The 20,233-nt window shown below is 36.1% G+C and overlaps 2 protein-coding genes across 2 annotated transcripts; both read right to left on the reverse strand.

Moving 5' to 3' along the window:
• Positions 1 to 384: 384 nt before the first annotated feature.
• On the reverse strand, positions 385 to 16,568 carry LOC107801976 (anaphase-promoting complex subunit 7). Its single transcript, XM_016625406.2, has 18 exons — positions 16,337 to 16,568; positions 16,150 to 16,218; positions 16,003 to 16,053; positions 15,718 to 15,855; positions 15,561 to 15,623; positions 15,190 to 15,305; positions 14,745 to 14,829; positions 13,574 to 13,633; positions 5,551 to 5,596; positions 3,947 to 4,020; positions 3,231 to 3,281; positions 2,949 to 3,149; positions 2,819 to 2,863; positions 2,640 to 2,733; positions 2,377 to 2,522; positions 1,435 to 1,664; positions 1,172 to 1,232; positions 385 to 807 (listed from the first exon to the last, which is right to left on the reverse strand). The coding sequence occupies exons 1-18, from the start codon at positions 16,403 to 16,405 to the stop codon at positions 721 to 723; spliced, it is 1,686 nt and encodes a 561-aa protein (XP_016480892.1). The 5' UTR covers positions 16,406 to 16,568; the 3' UTR covers positions 385 to 720.
• Positions 16,569 to 17,477: 909 nt separating this feature from the next.
• Positions 17,478 to 19,550, reverse strand: LOC142168879 (zinc finger BED domain-containing protein RICESLEEPER 2-like). The gene is made up of 2 exons (XM_075230047.1): positions 17,654 to 19,550; positions 17,478 to 17,569 (listed from the first exon to the last, which is right to left on the reverse strand). The coding sequence occupies exons 1-2, from the start codon at positions 19,548 to 19,550 to the stop codon at positions 17,478 to 17,480; spliced, it is 1,989 nt and encodes a 662-aa protein (XP_075086148.1).
• Between the last annotated feature and the right edge of the window lie 683 nt (positions 19,551 to 20,233).

The following is a 20,233-nucleotide window of genomic DNA, read 5'->3' on the forward strand; positions in this document are numbered from 1 at the left end:
CGAAATTGTTAGCCATTTCATGGTCTTGCAGACCAACGGAAGTAAATCACCAATTAGTTTTACAAGTCCAGGACGCTGCCATGTGGTTGGTTGAGTCATCCATTCGCAATATCATCACTATTTTGTGGTCTGGACTCTCCATTGTGTTGAAAAAAGCACTCTCTCAATGTTTACTTTTAACCTTTTTGGTGAACTGCAGCAACGTTTTATATCAAGTGGATATATCCATCAATTCCCAATCCCAAATTAGTTTCCGGATCCACTTTGGTATTCCGAAGAAACATCATAACTAGACTATTTTTCGTCGGCTATTAACCTAGTACAACCTTTCTCATTTATTTGATGTTGGAAGTAAATATGCTTTGAAAGGTCACGTAGGCGGAGTTTTTCATCAAATAATTTGTTGAAAATCTTTGGAGTTCTACAAAATTCTCGGTACAACCTTCCATAGGGTAAATTAATTTACATTGAGGATAGGACAAAAGGACTACAATAGATTACAACATATGGGCAGCCATGATATGATGAAAGGAAGAGAGCCTATGTAGTCTTGAATTTGTAGTGTAGAACACGACAATGGTAGTACCTTCCTTATTAAACTCTTGGAAAGGCCACAAAGAATCTGCTCCTCGTGAAGTGGATTTCTGCTTACTGAACCACTTCTCCTAAAGATGCAGCAGAACAAGAGAAGAGGAGCTTAAAATATGTTTCCGTTCTTCATCATAAAAGCTCAGCCTCTTCCTGGTCTGCATCAGCATCCTCGACATCATTCTCTTCATCTTCTTCAGGAGCATCAGGATCTACTCCCTACGGAAGATGGATAGGTTCATTTAAGCAAACAGTGGAACCAAAAAAAAACTGTCTAATATATGCATGACATCAAGCAAACAAAAAATGAATTTGGGTGTCCCATGATGGATGGAGAATTACTAGCAAAGTTTAGCAGAAAACATATTATCTCATAAGATTCTTTTCGATAACCGAGAAGTGGCATGGTTAGAAATTCTTCTCCACTTAAATACTAGGCTTTCGTGGGTTCGAACTTGTGAAGTGCCCTAACCCACACGACACAGGATGCACTCTTACCCCTAGACCAAAGCTGGGGGCCATATGTTCGGATTTAAGACAAGCATATAAAGGAAATGATTTCACGTTGAACAGGAAACAAAACCTTGAGCTGCTTCTCCAGGCGCTCCAACCCTTTCTTTGCAGCTTCATTTTGGGGATTTATCCTGACAGGCAGAGCAAAAAATTGTTTTTAGTAATTAGAATTATGTCACTTTTATGCAAACTGCTTCTCATTTCTTTTACCTTCTAGAATTTAAAGCACAGATAAGTTAAAGGGCTGATGTGAGATTAATTATCTAACACATCTAATGCCTTAAAATCGAGCAGAAAAAGATTGCAAGAGAATTCAAGGAAAAGTAGGACTACCTCAGTGCTGCCTGGTAGTGTGACAAGGCATCTTGCGGCATATTTGTAGCAGCAAATACTTGGGCAAGCTTAACATGCAATGAGTCATCAGCCCAATCCTTGAGATATCGCTCAAGGAGAGTAACAGCATCTACAGTTCGACCTTCAATGACATGCAGTTCTGCCAAGGCTAGCGCTGCTCCAAGATAACCAGGTTCCAGCCTTAGTGCAGATTCATAGAACTTTTTCGCCTGTAACAAGAGTTGGTACTTAAAATTTCAAGAAAAAGGAAAAAGAAATAAAGTGCTACGCAGATATACACCTATATTGTTATGTTTCTTTCTGTAAGGTAATATTTTATTAATATTGTGGGGGAAAAAACCCATATACAAGAGGTATACCAAAAGTAGAGAACCTACACAAAGATATGGTTATCTACAAAGCCACCCAATCATCTATACAAACATGAACCTCGCAGATTTTTGAAAAATACAAATTAGAAGTTGGCTGAAAGTTTTTTTTTTTTTTTTTTTTTTACGTTTCTGTAATCAAAGATTTTTTAAAAAAATTATAAGAAAATATTTATTTTTCATTCTCCATTACAGCCATGTGCAACAGGATGTACGTAAACTAGTTACTTAAATATTTTTTTGAAATTTAAACTAGATACTTTAATAATTCAGGTGTATCAGAAAAGCATGTTCCCAGCTCTCACCTTAACAATCTTGTCAAATCATATAAAACATTCAATTTGAAAGAACCAGTATATAAATACATCTTTAAAATTTTGCAACCAATAATATGCAAGTAGGAATCCTGTACTACCTCTGTTAGTTTTAAATTTCACCAAAACCTTTATGATTCTCTTACAAAAAGCTAATATGGAATATCAAATAAACCACCTAACTCTCTGAACTCAATTCAAAAATCAAAAGGTAAGAAAGAAGGACATCTCAATTATACCTTTTCCCTCCCACTAGTATTACTAGCATGTACGTCACCCACCAATTTTAGAGCTTTTGCTGACTGTGGCATGGCCTTCATTGCCTCCCTTGCAGCATGCAGTGCCTCCTTGATCTTTGAAATTGCTAAATAAGAGCGTACTAAACCTATGTATTTGAGAGAAACTCATTAAGAAAAGGAATGGAATAACACAAAGGCGTCATTCAAAGAAGCAGAATGCTAGCAACCTATACAATCAAACTTCACCCTCCTTTGAAACTAACCTTGATAAGAACGAAGATCAGGTCTCAACTCTTGAGCTCCTCTAAAGGCAACCACAGCAGCTTCAGGTCGATTCATCGAGAAGAATAAATTTCCCTAGATGTTGGCCAAAACAAAGAACAATCTAACTATGTGGCACTGAAAAGTATTCCATTACACACAAGAATAAATCTAAGCGCACCTTCATTATATAACCTGGTATATGCCTCTCATCAATGCGGATGCTCTGGTTGCAAAAAAGCAACATTATCACTAGTTTATGCTTGCTTCGTCAACAACAATCTCAAAAACTAAAACTAAACAAAACTAACCTTCTCAGCATAAGATAAAGCCCCTCTCTCGTCTTTCCTTTCCCATAAGACAGACAAGGCCACAAAAACCTCAGGCCTGGTCGGGTCTATGTTTAGTAGATCATGTACTAATTTATTCAACTTCGAATAATCAGATTTCTGCTTTAAGAGCATAGCATACTCGTCCATATAAGTAATAACATACGGATCAATGGATCGAACCTGTAGAGACCATACAATGTTATATGTAGTACACATTTAGAAATGATAAAATATCACATCAAGATGTAGCACTCACTTTACCTTCTCAAAATCCGTTATAGCTTCTTCAGTTTTTCCAATGATGGCTTCAACCTTCAGAAATGTGAATATGAGACAGAGATAAGGATAACATTTTGCTTATTTTCAGAACAAAGTTGCCAGAGAAAAAGCTAAGACTCTGTGTCCTTTAAGTGTTTAGGATAAAAACTATCTTCATCCTAAGAAATTTATTCGGATTATTCCGTAAACGAGCATTCGACCATCCATGAAAAGAAACAAATACGAAGAGTAGTTCTCTACAGTCCAAAAGTTGGAATGTGAAGAAAAATATAAAATTTTCATGCCGGATTTTTTCTGGGTAATTTAGAACACTCATTACCATCAAGGAATTCCCTTGAAAGCAGGGCAAATGTGTAAATGATTAGACCAGACAAATCTAAAACATGGAAAGATAATGCTAGGTATGTGATACTTCACTATATCCACCTGTCTACATGAATCTGACACCAGTAAAGGAGATAACCAGTATAGAGAATATTTGATCCACAAGAAAGAAAAGGAACAACTACTTTCACGTAACCCTGTTATATTTCAAATGATACAACCATGAGCCTCTGACATGTTAATCATGACCATTGTGTTGTCCATTTGTCCTACTGCCAAACACATGGTAAAAAGGAAATATAAATAAAAGGAGCATCGTACTATTTGATGCATATTTACAATAATGATTTTCCATATAGTCATTCTTCCCTAACCTTAGCCATTTCAAGTAGTATATGTATGTTACAAGGAAATCGTCGCAGAAGCTCTGCAAAAATTTCCAGGCCACCTGCAGAATAAGAACAATCAAACAAAAATTAACATCATGTAGAAACGAATTTTTGGCTTTTTAAAGGACATTTTGATAGCACTTTTTCCCTGTTTCCCCGTTCAAAGACAAACAAACTTTTTTGATAAGATAACACGGTATTATTGTTGTGGAAAATCTCCCAGTATACAAGTGGTATATGTGTTATGTGTTTCTTTTTGTGCTATTAGAAAAAGAAAAGTAACAGCAGATATACAAAATTTAGGGGACAGAGGACCCAATGAAGCTGTTTTCATTTGCTAATCATTTACAGTGAGTCACTGAGCAGGAGGGGAAGTTAGACTATTCAGGTGTGAAGATTAGCAAGACTCCTGCTCTTACATTTTTTATAACCGCCATAACATTAATCTTCATATATCTCAAAAATATCAGTTTTCCCCATAGTTTTCTGAAAAATCAAACCAACTTTAGTAACAAAAGAGAAGGGGAAGGATAATTTTTAAATACTGAACAATTAATGATCAGGTCATCTACAATTTTAGCGTTTAGTCTTTAGTTTGATCAATTTCTTTTCTTAGCATAGCATGTATCTTATTAATTTGAAAATCATAAATTCAGTTAGCTGCCATCAGCAATTTTTAGATTACTCCCACAAATTTGATACCTTATTATCTTATTAATTCTTAATATTTTAATTAATAAGATTAGCTTCGTAACATTTTTATTTATTTTAATAGCAAAATCAATCAAGTTTTAGGAATAACTTTCTTTAGAGGGCAAATGTTAAAATGCTTAAATATACTGAGAATATTTGCTAAGTTTGGTCAAAAGTAGATGGTACGTGTCATACAAGGTATAAGGCAATATTACTAATTATTAGTTAGAGTTAATACAGTTAGAACATAAACATGTATAAATAAGTAGATAGAGTCAACGAGTTACAAGGACGTATAACATTAAAGTAACAAAGACCAAGGAGTGCAAGCTGACAAAACCAATAAATTGTTTGGTCAGTTATTTCACTGTAACAATTCCCCATTGTAGTATAGCTTCAGGTTTTCCACAATATAATTTCTACACGATCACATTTAGTATCTTTTCAGATTTTATTTTGAAATTTAAGCATGAAAGCGATGCAACAATCCAACTAATTTGAATGAATCTAGCGAAACTTAATTATATACATTTGGTTTTACAAATTAACACCTAACCTTAACATTCTCTCCCTATTAAAATAAGAACAGAAATTTTCTCATTTGTAACTGTTTTAATATTTTGAACTTTCTTCAACATGCTATGAATACCATACTGTTTCTCTTACAGCAGAATATTTTAGAAGTATTGAAGAGTAGAGGAAAATTGCTCCGCTGGTCGCACAATGATTTGGGGCTTTATCTTGTACCTTTAATAAAAGTGGATAGAGTGATGGTTTGACAAATTATTGTGGTATCTTCAGTATTCAGAAGTATTGTATCAAAGGTCAAAGTAATACTGCAAATATAAGCTAAAATAGTCAAACCGGCACATTTTAAATTAGGAAAAGATTGTCACCTTTATAATCATTTGAAGCAATGCAACATTGGGCTTCAACATAACGCTGCACAGGAGGAAAAGAATAATATGAACATTAGACATATTATAGATGAAAATTATATGCTTAAAAGACCGGAATAAAGTGAACATTGGCAGATAACCATCCGACGAGATCTTAAATAATTATACCAATTTAGGTGCATGCGAGTTGGCACTTATAGTTGACAAGTTTAAATACTAAAAGATAATTGCAAAACCACAAGGTGTTTGAACCAAAAGGTTGGTAATTAAAATGGCACAAGTTGGGAAACCAAATCCAATCAAATAAAGAATCTTAGATTTACCACTTTCCACATTTCACTCCTTTCCCTGACCATCCCTTATCATAAGGCCTTGTACCTCCCCTAATTGAAATATGGTTATTTTCCTTAAACTTTCAAATTGAAGTCGCTTAATTCTTTAATGTCAAATTTCCATGCATCACTTGGTGTAAAAGAGCCACCTTATCAGCTATTATAATTTTTGTGTGTAGATGATGTTTGGCATATTTCGATATGTGTTGATGTTACTTTACCCATGTTTTAACCACTTCTTGATGTTATTTGATCTATAAAATTCCCAACATGGTTTAATTATTGGTTTTATGATTAATTAAGTTATGTGTGACGATTTAAGGTGTTTGGAGTGCAAAATATGAAGAAAAGGTGGTTTAGCCAGAGGAAGAAGGGTTGGATGCGTCGCATCCAACCTAGGAAAACATCATCCTGCATGCAACCTTAGCAGTGAAGTTGGGCCATAGCGTTCGCCATCGCGTGCGAAACTGGGAAGTAGAAGAGAAGGCTGGATGCGTCGCGTCCACCCTCGCATGCAAAGCTGAGAAATAGAGGACAAGGTGGATGCGTCGCATCCACCTTCGCAGGCAAAAATTGAAATGGAGGACGAGGTGGATGCGAAGCATCCACCGTAGCATCCGAAGCTGAGAAGTGGAGGACGAGGTGGATGCGAAGCATCCACCGTAGCATCCGAAGCTGAGAAGTGGAGGACGAGGTGGATGCGACGCATCCACCCTAGCATCAATCCCTGAAGCTGATTTGGATTAGAAATAGGAGAACTTTGGCCCACGACTTTGGTACGCAATATATAAGCCAAAAACGCCTTTTTTAGGTCATCTAACATATTGGGAAGGGGGAAAAAGCCACGAAAAAGCTGTGGAGGCCGGAATTCATCAAGTTTCATCTTTCTCCCACCAAACTTAGTAATTTTTATGTTTCTTTATATGATTTGTTGTTTGGCTACCATGTCTATGTGGAGCTAAACTTCACGTTCTAGGGTTGTGGTTCTTTCATGACTATTGTTATTCGGATATTGATTTTGACTACTTGATTTATCATATTAGTTTATTTATTCAATCTTGCACTTAATTATTTAATTGCTTGATCACCAATTGAATATTATCTACGAATCTAGAATTGAACTCGAAAGTGGGAATTCTATATTGCATATAGGATTGAGTAGGGCAAGTTCTTGAACTCGGGCATCGGGGAACGGATTCGTGGTTAGGATAGACATATACCTAATTGCCTTGCTTGGTTGATTTACAGGAATTATAAATGTGTTCTTGTTGATTCTAACTCCATAGACATATAGGCGTTAGGTTAGCTTGAATAGGCGAGTAAGAACTCGACAGATTCTTATGAGCAATATTAACCCTGTCAACCAATAAGCTAGATAAATTAGTCGGTCAATTCAATTGAAGAATACAATAGGATTATTAGATAGCCCATAACCCTAGATCGTTTTCATTACATTGATATCATTAAAATCTGCTCTTTCTCTGTTCAAAGTTTATTATTTATATTTTTCTTATTTAATTAGTTTAGAATAAAATATTTTTAGATTTAATTCTTGTTTAGATAATTGGGATAGTCTAATTTAGTTAATAGTTAATCATAAGTCCTCGTGGGTTCGACATCCGACTTTTAGTCACTTTATTACTTGACGACCGCGTATACTTGCGTGAGTGTGTTTGGTCGCAACAAGTTTTTGGCGCCGTTGCCGGGGACTTAGAAATTTGCTATTTTTCTAGATTAGACATTTTTTTTTATCTATTCATGTTTTTTTTATTATTTTATTTTAGTTAGTATTTTTTATTTATTTTAGCATGGCATCTTGGAATAAAAATTGTTCGAATGATGGTTATTCTTATTTTGATGATCCTTGTCCATATTGTGGAGGACCCCACTGGTGGAAAAATTGTCAGAATGTTCCCAGGAGCGAGTTGTGCGCACAATCTCAATCCTTTGAGTGGAATATTTGTAATATGTGTGGTGGTCAAGATGGCCATTGGGATGGTTGTCCTAATTTTGTTCATCCTTCTCTGAGCCCTTATTATGATCTTTCTAATGATATTTCTGAGTTTGATAGGGGCAATGAAGTGCAGGATATGGAGCCTGATGCATATATTAGGGATATTCTGAGGCAAGTAGCAGAGCAACAGGATGAACTCAAAAAAGATATGAAAAGAATGAGGGCAGCAATCACAAGAATGAAGGCCAATATGGAAGAATTGAATGAAGAGAGCGAGTACCAGCAAGAGAAAATTTTTGAAAAAGAGGAGATTTTGAGCCAAACTTGGCTGGCAGAACAGGCTGAAAAGTTAGAAATATATGAAGCTCAACATGAGGAACTTACTGATGGGATGAGACACTTTATAGAGGGAAGATCTAAACTGGGACAAGGGATCTATAAATTTGTCACTACTATTCACGACTTGCAAGATAAATTAAATGCAAAGGTTGTTGCGTCTATCGCCCAACAAAATAGTAATGAGTTGTCAGAAGCTGAAAAGGAGCTTATACGCCAAATTGAGGAGCTAAAAGTGGAGAGCCAATCATTCGAGCATATTTCTGTTGATGATGCCCATGTTGAGAAAAGTACACTAGAGCCATGCGAGGTAGCAGATAATGTTATATTTGAAGACTCTAATGTGTGCACATATGAGGATATAAATAGTAATACAATTCTAAAGTTGGGGCGTGTTGGTCCTCATTCTAAACATTTTTCGACATTGTATTTGGATGATGACATGGAAATCGAGTCATCTAAGCCTTTGGAGGAGTCAATGGAAGAGGAACATGATGCCTATATTTTTGAATTTGTCATGCCAAAAAGCAAAAAATACATTCCTCATCTAAAGGCCGAGAAGTGTAGAGTGAAAAATTTATTACTTGGCCTGGTTATCATTGTAGCCCCACCACTGGAGCATAGCCGCAAACTGGATGCCATGTTAGGGGCTCAATTCATAAGTTCGAGGTAGAGGCAAAAAGTGGTTCACGTCGTGCCGCTACGTTAAATCAGGCGCTTGTTGGGAGGCAACCCAGCGTTACTGCTTTCTTTTATTTTTGTTTACTTTTTATTTTATTTTATTTTTATTATTTTGTAGTATTTATTTTTGTTTTGTAGGATTATGAGCATAGGAAGCAAAGCCATTAGAAGAGTGCAAAAGCGAGCTAGATGGTGAGGACTAAGTGTGGGGTGCCCACACAAAGGACGATGCCTGGGGAAGTCTGAGTACCTCGTGAGCCGCTATTGCTTCGGCCTTTGGCCTACCAGGGAGTCTCGTTTACCCTCTTATTATTTATAATGTGCATTGAGGACATTGCAAAATTTTAAGTGTGGGGTGAGGAGATCGTTTGGATGAGTTTCTGTGCTATTTTAGCTTAGTTATAGTACTCATCCTTAAGTGTAGTAGCTTTTGTGAAAAAAAAAAAAAAAAAAAAAAAAAGTAGAAAAATTGGACTTTTCCCGACGATTGATCTCCTAGACAGTTTTCTTGAGGGATTAAAGTCTAAACAAAAATTCAAAATATGTCTTTTAGCTTTCTTTAGGTAGTAATAATCCCCTGTGTTTTTTCTTTGTACCTCGGTTCTTTTCCATGGGATGTAGTTTGAACCGGGTAATTTTGTTTTCTTTTTAGAGTAGAGTAGGAATGTAGGGAATAAAAGGAGGAAGAATGATGAACCTAGGTGACCTTGACTTGGTTGATAATGGCATATTTAGGCTTTTACATATGTAATATCTTCCCTTCTCACTCTGAAATTATTGATGATGCCTTGTTAAAACGGATAGCATGTTTTGTGGCGCCTATTTCTCATTTTCTTGACTTGTGTTCACTTTGCGCTTAATGCTTAATATCTCGTTGCTCCGTGAATACTTGCATTGTTTGAGAGTCGGAATGTGACCGTCCTTAGCGAGTCATGTGCCATGTGTGGTGAGGTTTTTGTGTAGTCCATGTAGTGTACTTGTGTCTAGAACTTGCCCGGTATGTGAGTTGAAGCGAAATTTTAGGTGATGCTCGGTTTGAAAAATGATTTTAGGCTTTCTTTGATCTTTTTGAGCTTATTGCTTATCACAAATAGAATCTATCCCTAGTTAAACCTTTTGAGCCTGTAGACCTTTTATTTGGTACCCACATTACAAGCCTATACCCTTTTTATTCTTAATTGACATTGTTTTGATCCTTTTACCTCTTAAAGCACTTTAATTGTTAGATGAGCGCTAAAAGAAGTAAGAAGGGACTAAGTGTGGGGTGACTTTTGAGTGGAACCAATGAAAGAAAGAAGGGTGCACTTATTTTGTAAAATAATACACCACTAGCGGAAATTGAAAGAGAAAAAAAAAAAAGAAAGAAAAATATAAATGAATAAATTGTTATCTTGTTCTTGCTAGTGGGTATGAACTAAAGTAGTGCTTAAAGAAAAAGGGACTGTTTTGGGGGTGATATTGTTTGTGAAATTGAAGTGGGGTTGAAAAAAAAAAATGCTTAAAGTAATTTTGTGATGTATTAAAGTGCTTAGGAGGGTGAGTCACTATTCCTTAAATATATCCTACCCGTCCCTTAGCCCACATTACAACCATGAAAAAGTCCTAATTGATTTTAGATCGAGCGAGCTTACATTAGTAGAGATTTACATTAAGGGCAAGCCTATGGTACCAACTGCATGCATGTGACTTCTTTTGTGAGAGTGAGCGATTTTCTTTGTGAGCATGAGATTCGAATGTGTGGATTGATTCTACTCTCTTTGCTTTTGTTGTGAGGGCACATGGTCTCACGAGGGATAGGTAACGTTATTAGACTTCTCTATGATGTTGGTTGTTCAAGCCATGAGTGCATTGTGACATTGAGTCGATTTTTGAGGTTAGGATTGTTGTGAGCATGTTGTCTTTGTTCGAATATGTTTAAAGAAGGGCATAAGAAAAGGGAAGTGTGTTGATGCATAGTCTAGAGCCTAATTGTAGCAAATAACCATGGTCATAGATGTAGTGTGCTTTGAATGATAAGAGCTTAATTTTATTTTGTTTACTATAGTGATGGTTTGTTCGAGGACGAACAAAGGTTTAAGTGTGGGGTAGTGATGTTTGGCATATTTCGATATGTGTTGATGTTACTTTACCCATGTTTTAACCACTTCTTGATGTTATTTGATCTTTAAAATTCCCAACATGGTTTAGTTATTGGTTTTATGACTAATTAAGTTATGTGTGACGATTTAAGGTGTTTGGAGTGCAAAATATGAAGAAAAGGTGGTTTAGCCAGAGGAAGAAGGGTTGGATGCGTCGCATCCAACCTAGGAAAACATCATCCTGCATGCAACCTTAGCAGTGAAGTTGGGCCATAGCGTTCGCCATCGCGTGCGAAACTGGGAAGTAGAAGAGAAGGCTGGATGCGTCGCGTCCACCCTCGCATGCAAAGCTGAGAAATAGAGGACAAGGTGGATGCGTCGCATCCACCTTCGCAGGCAAAAATTGAAATGGAGGACGAGGTGGATGCGAAGCATCCACCGTAGCATCCGAAGCTGAGAAGTGGAGGACGAAGTGGATGCGAAGCATCCACCGTAGCATCCGAAGCTGAGAAGTGGAGGACGAGGTGGATGTGACGCATCCACCCTAGCATCAATCCCTGAAGCTGATTTGGATTAGAAATAGGAGAACTTTGGCCCACGACTTTGGTACGCAATATATAAGCCAAAAACGCCTTTTTTAGGTCATCTAACATATTGGGAAGGGGGAAAAAGCCACGAAAAAGCTGTGGAGGCCGGAATTCATCAAGTTTCATCTTTCTCCCACCAAACTTAGTAATTTTTATGTTTCTTTATATGATTTGTTGTTTGGCTACCATGTCTATGTGGAGCTAAACTTCACGTTCTAGGGTTGTGGTTCTTTCATAACTATTGTTATTCGGATATTGATTTTGACTACTTGATTTATCATATTAGTTTATTTATTCAATCTTGCACTTAATTATTTAATTGCTTGATCACCAATTGAATATTATCTACGAATCTAGAATTGAACTCGAAAGTGGGAATTCTATATTGCATATAGGATTGAGTAGGGCAAGTTCTTGAACTCGGGCATCGGGGAACGGATTCGTGGTTAGGATAGACATATACCTAATTGCCTTGCTTGGTTGATTTACAGGAATTATAAATGCGTTCTTGTTGATTCTAACTCCATAGACATATAGGCGTTAGGTTAGCTTGAATAGGCGAGTAAGAACTCGACAGATTCTTATGAGCAATATTAACCCTGTCAACCAATAAGCTAGATAAACTAGTCGGTCAATTCAATTGAAGAATACAATAGGATTATTAGATAGCCCATAACCCTAGATCGTTTTCATTACATTGATATCATTAAAATCTGCTCTTTCTCTGTTCAAAGTTTATTATTTATATTTTTCTTATTTAATTAGTTTAGAATAAAATATTTTTAGATTTAATTCTTGTTTAGATAATTGGGATAGTCTAATTTAGTTAATAGTTAATCATAAGTCCTCGTGGGTTCGACATCCGACTTTTAGTCACTTTATTACTTGACGACCGCGTATACTTGCGTGAGTGTGTTTGGTCGCAACAGTAGACCATTTCGGAATTGAAATTGTAATTTTTTTATACGCCTATCGAAAAAGTTGTAAACTTTGTTATACATGTGTGATAAGGGTATTTTTGTTGAAGAGCTTCAGGGCTTTGGTCTAATGATAAGAACACAACGTGAAGGGCTTTGGTCTAATAGTAAGAACACAACGATGCATGAATAAGGCCACACGTCACGCGTTCAAATATTGCCGCAGATAAAAGCTTGATATTTAAGTGGAGAAGGATGGAGGGACAAGCCCATTATCCATCGAGTTTCGAACCTTGAGCCAACTGACCCTAGAAGATTTCTCCTTTATCAGAAAAAGGAAATTTTGTGGAAGATGTAAAGGTCTTTTGTCTCTATCTAAATTTTGTATAGTGTTTCATCTACATCTATCCAATAAGTAGAGATATGGAAGGAACAGACATCTTGGGCACATTCTTGGTTCCTTTTATAAACTCTGATGCACATTGATTGGTAACTTTTCCATTGTACATGCTTGATTTCATATTTGACTCAATAAGCACATTTTCCTCAACCACATAGCAAACCTATTGTTTATAGTTTTCATGTGTTGTCACCATGGCAAGTCTGGCACACCTGATCTACCAACTCATGAGTAAGTCTCCTTAGGTTATCAAAGTCACATTAGGATGGCATCCTTACCAATGAATCAAACTATCTTCCGATATAGCGCGTTTGCGGTTACCCATGTCATTCTCCTACATAGAGTTGTTGCAGTAGCAATGGGCTCCTACCCCACATAGCAAACACGAGATATGAAAACCTAAGGTTGTCATTACTTCCCTCATTCTTCAGTGGGGTGTAGACTAGAAAGCAATTTGGTCTGATTTGGCTTTCATTTTGTATTTTGGAAAACAAAAAAGAGAAATGATTCCAGCATCCCTCCACGCACATTAGCACAACAGGAAAGGAACTAGCAATGGGATTGGTATGGGGAAAATATTGACACAAAGAAGTTCTATCACGAAACTCCACAACCCGATAACAAGTTGTGGTAATACACAAAATGTAGCACAAAATAAAAATATATAATCAGATAAACAGAGACAGCTCAGTCTATTTAGTGAAATAAAGTTAAATCACATCATTGCTCACTCACCTGTAACCAACGACTTGAATCAAAATGATCAAAAGTAGATCTTGCACCTCGAGTTGGGGTCTGCAATATCAAGAGTAAGCAAAATATTGCGTTATGATTGCTCCAAAACATGTCATGAGTTCTACCCAAAAGTCCACGTTAATTGATTACACTCATGGAATGACAGTTTCTAGCAAGATACTAAAAGAATTACACGGTTTCATATTACCATCTATCATTAGCTCCCTGGGTCCCTAACTCTTGCAAGAGCACGCCACAGGGATTGGAGGTGTGGAAACAAAAATGGAGCGCTACAAGTCATCTTCCTCCTCCTTGGACAGTAAACAAGAGAGGAGGTAAAGTAAAAGCAGAGGGGTAATGCTCTCCAAGTCCAAGTCTTCAATCCATCCAAAGCAAGACAAAACAAAAGTAAGTATATTCTTGTCGTAGTAATATGATAATTCTTCCATTCTATGCTCCTCATATACATTTTTTTTTACGCAGCACCAAAGTTATTTTAATGGTTGACACTTAGGCGTGTCTTAAAATATTTTAACACTCAGGTGATCAAATGTTCTTTTCCTTAAACAACTAAGAGAACTGCTTTCTTCCAAAGTAGTATAAACGGTGTTCCTATGTTATCAGCCAATTATCCCCTATTCAATTTCAACTAAAGCAAAAAAGTAATTGTTTCACAATATGCTGCAGCAGAGGTATGATATGCAATAGCATAACTCAGATGTGTAGATGACTCTGGCTGCAATGGCTCTTCAACTTAGGAGTAGATAGCATTGATGTTATGACAACTACATTAGATGAAAGTTATGATCAAAGAACTGAAGAAGAGACATTCTTCTCAGAACTTCAAGCCTTGTCAATGGCATGGGCAAACCCAACACGTGGATCTTCGTAATTTGAAGATAAATATATAGGAGGGACAAAAGGGATGAATAAGATCCAATTACATATTTGGATTTTGATATAAGAGGTAAAATTTTCAGATGAGCAACTATAGGTATTAACAAATTAAACAATAAATGAAATGCATTGGTAGGCATTCTTATTGAAAATACTTTTGTTACCATCAAACCTTTAACAATCACGCGGTTTACTGTAAGCAAAGTATTTTTCTAACATCTCTTTTACATAAAGGACATAAAGCCATATATACTGAATATCTGGTAAAACAAACCTGTGGAAACAATGAAATAATATCCTTAGCTGCCACACCCAACTCCGCCAAAGCTATGATAGCCTCAATGATGTAAGGGCAATGCCTGTGAATAACAGAAAGCAACAACAGTAGGATGGATAAGACTGAGGTGTATTACTAATGCAACCAATGACCGTGACACTTCATATTGTTCACTCCTTCTGCAGTTTAATCTATAAAAAGATAGGGTACTGAACAAGGACAGAAGAAAGAAGGAAAAAGAAGGCTAAAAGCAAAATACAAAGAGAAAGAGCAACAAATAAAGTTTACTGTTTTCTTTTCTCTTCTTGTAATGTCAAAGAATAAAAAGGTAGAAGAAGGAGAAACTACGAAAAACATCTAGAGAAGTAAAAATAAGTAAGAAGATACGTATACACTATCATAAGCAAATAATATTGTCTTAAAAAATCAAAACATGAAAGACCTTAAACACTCTTTATAGCATGTAACGGCTGCACGAGTATGTCTAGAACTTCGGTAAAGTTTTCCCATCATGAGATTCATCTGCAAATTTCTTGCTTTGCTTGGGATTCCTTCCATCTGTGACATAACGGGGAACAAAGACTCAATGCTTGCAACTAATTTTCTCCAAATTAGATGTATAAACACATAGGTGAAAGTAAATGTCAATATTCAGTTATGCTGAGAGACTATTACAAAATCTGTAGCATCAGTGAAAGAAATTAAGGAGAAAAAAAACATAATTCCTTTTCATCACAAATAGGTGTCCACCAAACATTTTAAAACTATATCCACTCTAGATAATGAAGAGTAAAGAGTCATAAAGATACTGACCTCGAGAAGAGCTGCTCTATTCTCATTGAGTGCACAATGTGATGATGCAATCTTGAACTTCACCTATTATGATATGAAACAGGAAAGCCAACAAAAGACCCTCAGTAGTGTTTCTATGAGTTCAACATTTCCAAGAATTAGTTATACGCCAAGATACCTCATTCTCATTAATTGTTGAAATGTTGAAAGAATTTGGCGATGATGACCTGGTTGATGCCGACAGTGCACTTCTAATGGGTGTTGCATTTTGCTTAGGAATTATTCTTTGGCAGTGCAATGCTTGCTTGTATGCATGCTGGCAAAATAGTGAACTAAGTAGTTTAATAACTAAAACTATCTGATCAACCTTAGTACCATACAAATGAAGTTGTACCCTTTATCAATAATTAATTGTAGTACATGTAGGATCAATCTACAGTCCAACATAACTTAATTATCTTACAATAGCTCTCCTGTACTCTTTCTCTCGAAACAAAGCATCACCGAGAAGCACCTGCATAACAGATTACAAACAATCGATAAATCAATTCGTAAATAAACAAAAGAAATTCCAATTTATTTATTTAAAAAAAGGAGACAGTAAACAAACCAAATTTTCAGCCTTGAGGTGTGGACTTGTTTCAATACTTACAGAAGACGACGAAACAAGAAAACATCCCTAAAGTTCAATCACAAAAGAAACCAAATATCAGGATCACCTATACAGTAAATTACAATAATTTACAATGAGAAAAGGTGAAATCTCAAAAACCCTAAAGGGTTAGTTAGTGAAATACAAGCATTTGAGCAGAAGAGAACAAGCCGTGATCCAATAGAGTGCTCATCTGGTCTTTCGGAACGTCCATTATTGCTGATGAGGAGCTCGCTTATTGAGAGTGTACAACTGTTTCAAGAGAGTGTACAACTGTGAAGAGTAGCTGAGTTGAAGCCGCTCGCTTTTTTGAATTCCCTTCTTTAGTGTATTCGTCGTAAGATTGAACAAGGCGGAATTACATAAATGGCCATTTCAATTTTCAAGTAGCTCGTTTAACTTAGTTGGTAGGAATGTAAATAGGGCAGGGTAGGGTAGGGCGGGGCAGGTCAAGTCTTGACCCGCTAAAATATTGACCCGCCCTGCCCTGCCCCATTTAGCTTTTGGTCAAAATTTTGTCCTGCCCCGCCCCGTCCTATTAAGCCCTGCCCCGCCCTGCCCCGTTTAACTCTTTTTTATTTTCTCTTTATTTTTTATTTTGCAGTATGCTTTTAATTTCTTTTACCTTTTCAACTATCTATTGAAACATTTAAAATATTATTTTCCTTTGAGCTTGCAAATTGATCAAAATTTGATCTTTTGTCTGTTGTATTGGAATTTATGCCAAAGTTGTATCTTTAATAGATTAATTGATGGGTGTTTCTATTATTTACATGAGAGTTTATTAAAAAACAGATGAAATAGAAATACTAAATACAAATTAAACTGTTGCTTTGACGTACTTTTATATAACTTTCTATCTCAAAGTACTAATTCATCAAGCAATAAATATTTGAGAAGACGCACATTGGAGAAACTATCTCTCATCTTCATTAATTTTACTACTACATACACAATACTTTTTAGGCAGGTTCAATGACAAAACCAAAAATATAGCACGAGAGTTCCAGTTTTGGCACTAAACTTTACTCTCTGCCTCTTGCATGAGAATAAAGAAGATAACAATATTGTGTCAAAATATTCTATGAAACAAACTAGTCACTAAGCAGAAATTGAAGGGTATAACAAATGCCAAGCATGGCTTTAATATCAAATTCAGTGCAATTAATTCCAGCCATAGGTGCAAATCCAAAGTTATTGAATGGTCCACTGTCACTGCTAGCAAGTTATACAACAGAGAATATCCAAGATGATGAGAATAATGTTGCATGTTCAGGTATGCCCTCTTAGCAATGTTGCGATAAACTACTTGAATCCGGCTCTTCCTCTTCATCAAGCAATGTTGGACATGAAACTTTATCAATCGTTGAAGACAAACCTAAAAGAAAAAATGCATAGTTCAATGTATCAATATACTATTAAATAATTGAACTATTAAGATAATAATGAGAAAATTACTTACCATTTAAGTCATTCCATAACCACGTGCGAGCACACATTAAAGCTTCCAAAGTAGTGGGATGGAGTCTACTCCGATGTGGGCTAATCAACCTCCCACTGGTGCTAAATGCTGATTCTGAAGCAACAGTAGACACGGGAATGGCTAAGAGATCACGTGCCATTTTTTGCAATGTAGGAAATTTCAATCCATTTGTCTTCCACCAACTCAAATTGTCAAATGAAGGAGTTCGAGGTAGTAGGCCTTCTTCTAAGTACATATCCAACTCTGATCTTGTCTCCACGGTAGCTCCACTCGAAGCAACAAATCTATCAAAGCTCGAAAGCTGATCACCCTCAATAAAACTAGTGACTTCACTAGAACTAGAAGCTAATGAATCATGTGGACCAGATAATTTACTCTTATAATCTTGAAAAAGATCATAACAATTGGATCGAACTTCTTGAATTTTAGTTGAAGCTTCTTCACCATAAATTAGTGGAAGAAAGAACTCTACCAACCTCATCTTGTACCGTGGATCAAAGATTGCAGCTACTCCCATCAAAATATGCACATCATCCCAATATTTTTTAAATTTTAACAACATCGCAGAAGCCATATCGCTAATCAAAGGATTAAACTCCTTCACCCAAGCTTCCAATTCTAGCTTAATTTCACAAACTTTTGTAAAGTATTGACTGGATGTTGGATATTGAGTTCCTGAAAATTGTTCGGTGATACGATAAAAAAGTATGAGCTTATCAGAAACATCTTCTGCATTACTCCGTTGCTCTTCAGCTGGATAAGACTGATAATTTGTGTCAGTTAGACTCAACTTCCTAAACACCTCTTTGTATTCTATAGCCGTTCTCAACATCAGATATGTCGAGTTCCACCGAGTAGGACAATCATACTCCAACTTCTTATTACAAGAACAGTGAACCAAACGTGCAGCTTCTTCAAACCTCTCAATTCTGCCAGCTGATCCAATCCAATACAAGACACTATCACGCACTTTGCTAATACTATCTCCTATCACCTTTAACCCTTCTTGCACAATTAAATTTAAAATATGTGCAGCACAACGCACATGAAATACTCGATCAGTCAACAACAAATCTTTTTTATTAAGTTTCTCATCCAATAAAGTTTTAATCATAGCATTGTTTGTGCTAGAATTATCAACTGTGATAGTTGATATTTTTCGTTCAAGATTCCAATCAAACAAACAATTAACCAAAGCACCACACAAAGCATCTTTATCATGTGGAGCAGGGACATAAGCAAATCTCAGAATATGACTTTGAAGCCTCCATGAATCATCAATGAAATGACCAGTAATAGCCATGAACCCTTTTTTGTTACTATTGGAAGTCCACATATCGGTTGTTATTGCAATTCTACTCGTGACTTTCTCCAACAACTTAGAAGTTTGCGATTTCAAATTGTCAAAAAATTTCATTATGTCATTCTTGATTGTATTTCTAGAAACCATCTTAAACATAGGTTGGAGACTCGCAACAAAGTTCCTAAATCCCACATGATCAACTATAGAGAGTGGATACTCGTGTAAAATAATGGCATGTGCAAGTTGTTTACGTGAAACATCTTGATCAAAATAACTACCCCCGGTATCACCCTCATTTTGTACATCTCTTGGCCTGTTAGGACACTTAGGTATGTGATCTAACATAGATTTTGTCCCACAATTCCTGGCATTTTTATATCGGCGATCGCAATACTTACAAAGACCATATGAAACACCATTAACCTTCACCGGCTTGAAATGCTTCCATGCTCGGGAATATCTTCTTTTTCCCAGTTCAACTTCATCATGTTGTAAAGGCCTTTGACTCTCATCGTCTAAGGAAATAGCATTAGAAGATAAAGCTGGTAGATTCTCTTCATTTTGAGATGCCATAATTATCTAGTAAAATAAAAAAAGAAATATCACTAAAAGCTGAAAAATAGTCATCTAGTATAAAAAGCAGACAAATGTACTAAGCATAAGCTCTTGTAACTCAACAAGACTACCAGGAGGACTTTAAGAAGATCTAGAGCCACAACCTCATGTACTAGCAAGTAACATATTTGGCAGAGGAAGATGAACTAATTTTAAACGGTGTTTAGAATTTGGAAACATAGGTGCAAATTAAACAGTATATCCGTTCTGCAACTAGTAATAGCCCCTAAAATTGCAACACAAAAGAGACATCACCGGTGTGGATAGTTAAACAAGCAGAATGTACATAAACCTCTGAAAAGAACAAAACTATTGTAATACAACTTAGTGGATATTCAATATATTTTCAAGATTATAAGTGTAAATTATCTTGAACTTAGTATCTTCACCATTCTGATCAAAAGAGACATCACCATCCAAAGTTGAAAACTTTCTACTAAACAAGAACAAACAGTAAAGTTGGCGAAAATTAAGAAAAAGTGAAAAACATAGCAATAAACTAAAAATTAAGAGATAAATAAAAATTGTTACAAGAGAAAGAGAAGTTGAAAGCAAGAGAGTGTTACCTCGTAACTTATTGATTTATTTCCTGTTGGAGAATGGAGATTGAAGTTTGCCTGGAAGAACTCAACTGAAGAAGA

Source organism: Nicotiana tabacum, chromosome 14 (assembly GCF_000715075.1).
Source record: "Nicotiana tabacum cultivar K326 chromosome 14, ASM71507v2, whole genome shotgun sequence".
In the NCBI taxonomy this organism is placed as follows: domain Eukaryota; kingdom Viridiplantae; phylum Streptophyta; class Magnoliopsida; order Solanales; family Solanaceae; genus Nicotiana; species Nicotiana tabacum.

What these genes read in the sequence shown, in the direction of transcription:
- LOC107801976 (XM_016625406.2), bottom strand. Translation starts at nt 16,405, where the DNA reads ATGGACGTTCCGAAAGACCAGATGAGCACTCTATTGGATCACGGCTTG. An exon ending in ATTCAAGTCGTTGGTTACAG is followed by an intron (nt 5,597 to 13,573) that starts GTGAGTGAGCAA and finishes CCTCCTGTGCAG; the next exon opens with CGTTATGTTGAAGCCCAATG. An exon ending in TACCAGGTTATATAATGAAG is followed by an intron (nt 2,734 to 2,818) that starts GTGCGCTTAGAT and finishes GCCAACATCTAG; the next exon opens with GGAAATTTATTCTTCTCGAT.
- LOC142168879 (XM_075230047.1), bottom strand. Translation starts at nt 19,550, where the DNA reads ATGGCATCTCAAAATGAAGAGAATCTACCAGCTTTATCTTCTAATGCT. An exon ending in GTTATGGAATGACTTAAATG is followed by an intron (nt 17,570 to 17,653) that starts GTAAGTAATTTT and finishes TTTTTCTTTTAG; the next exon opens with GTTTGTCTTCAACGATTGAT.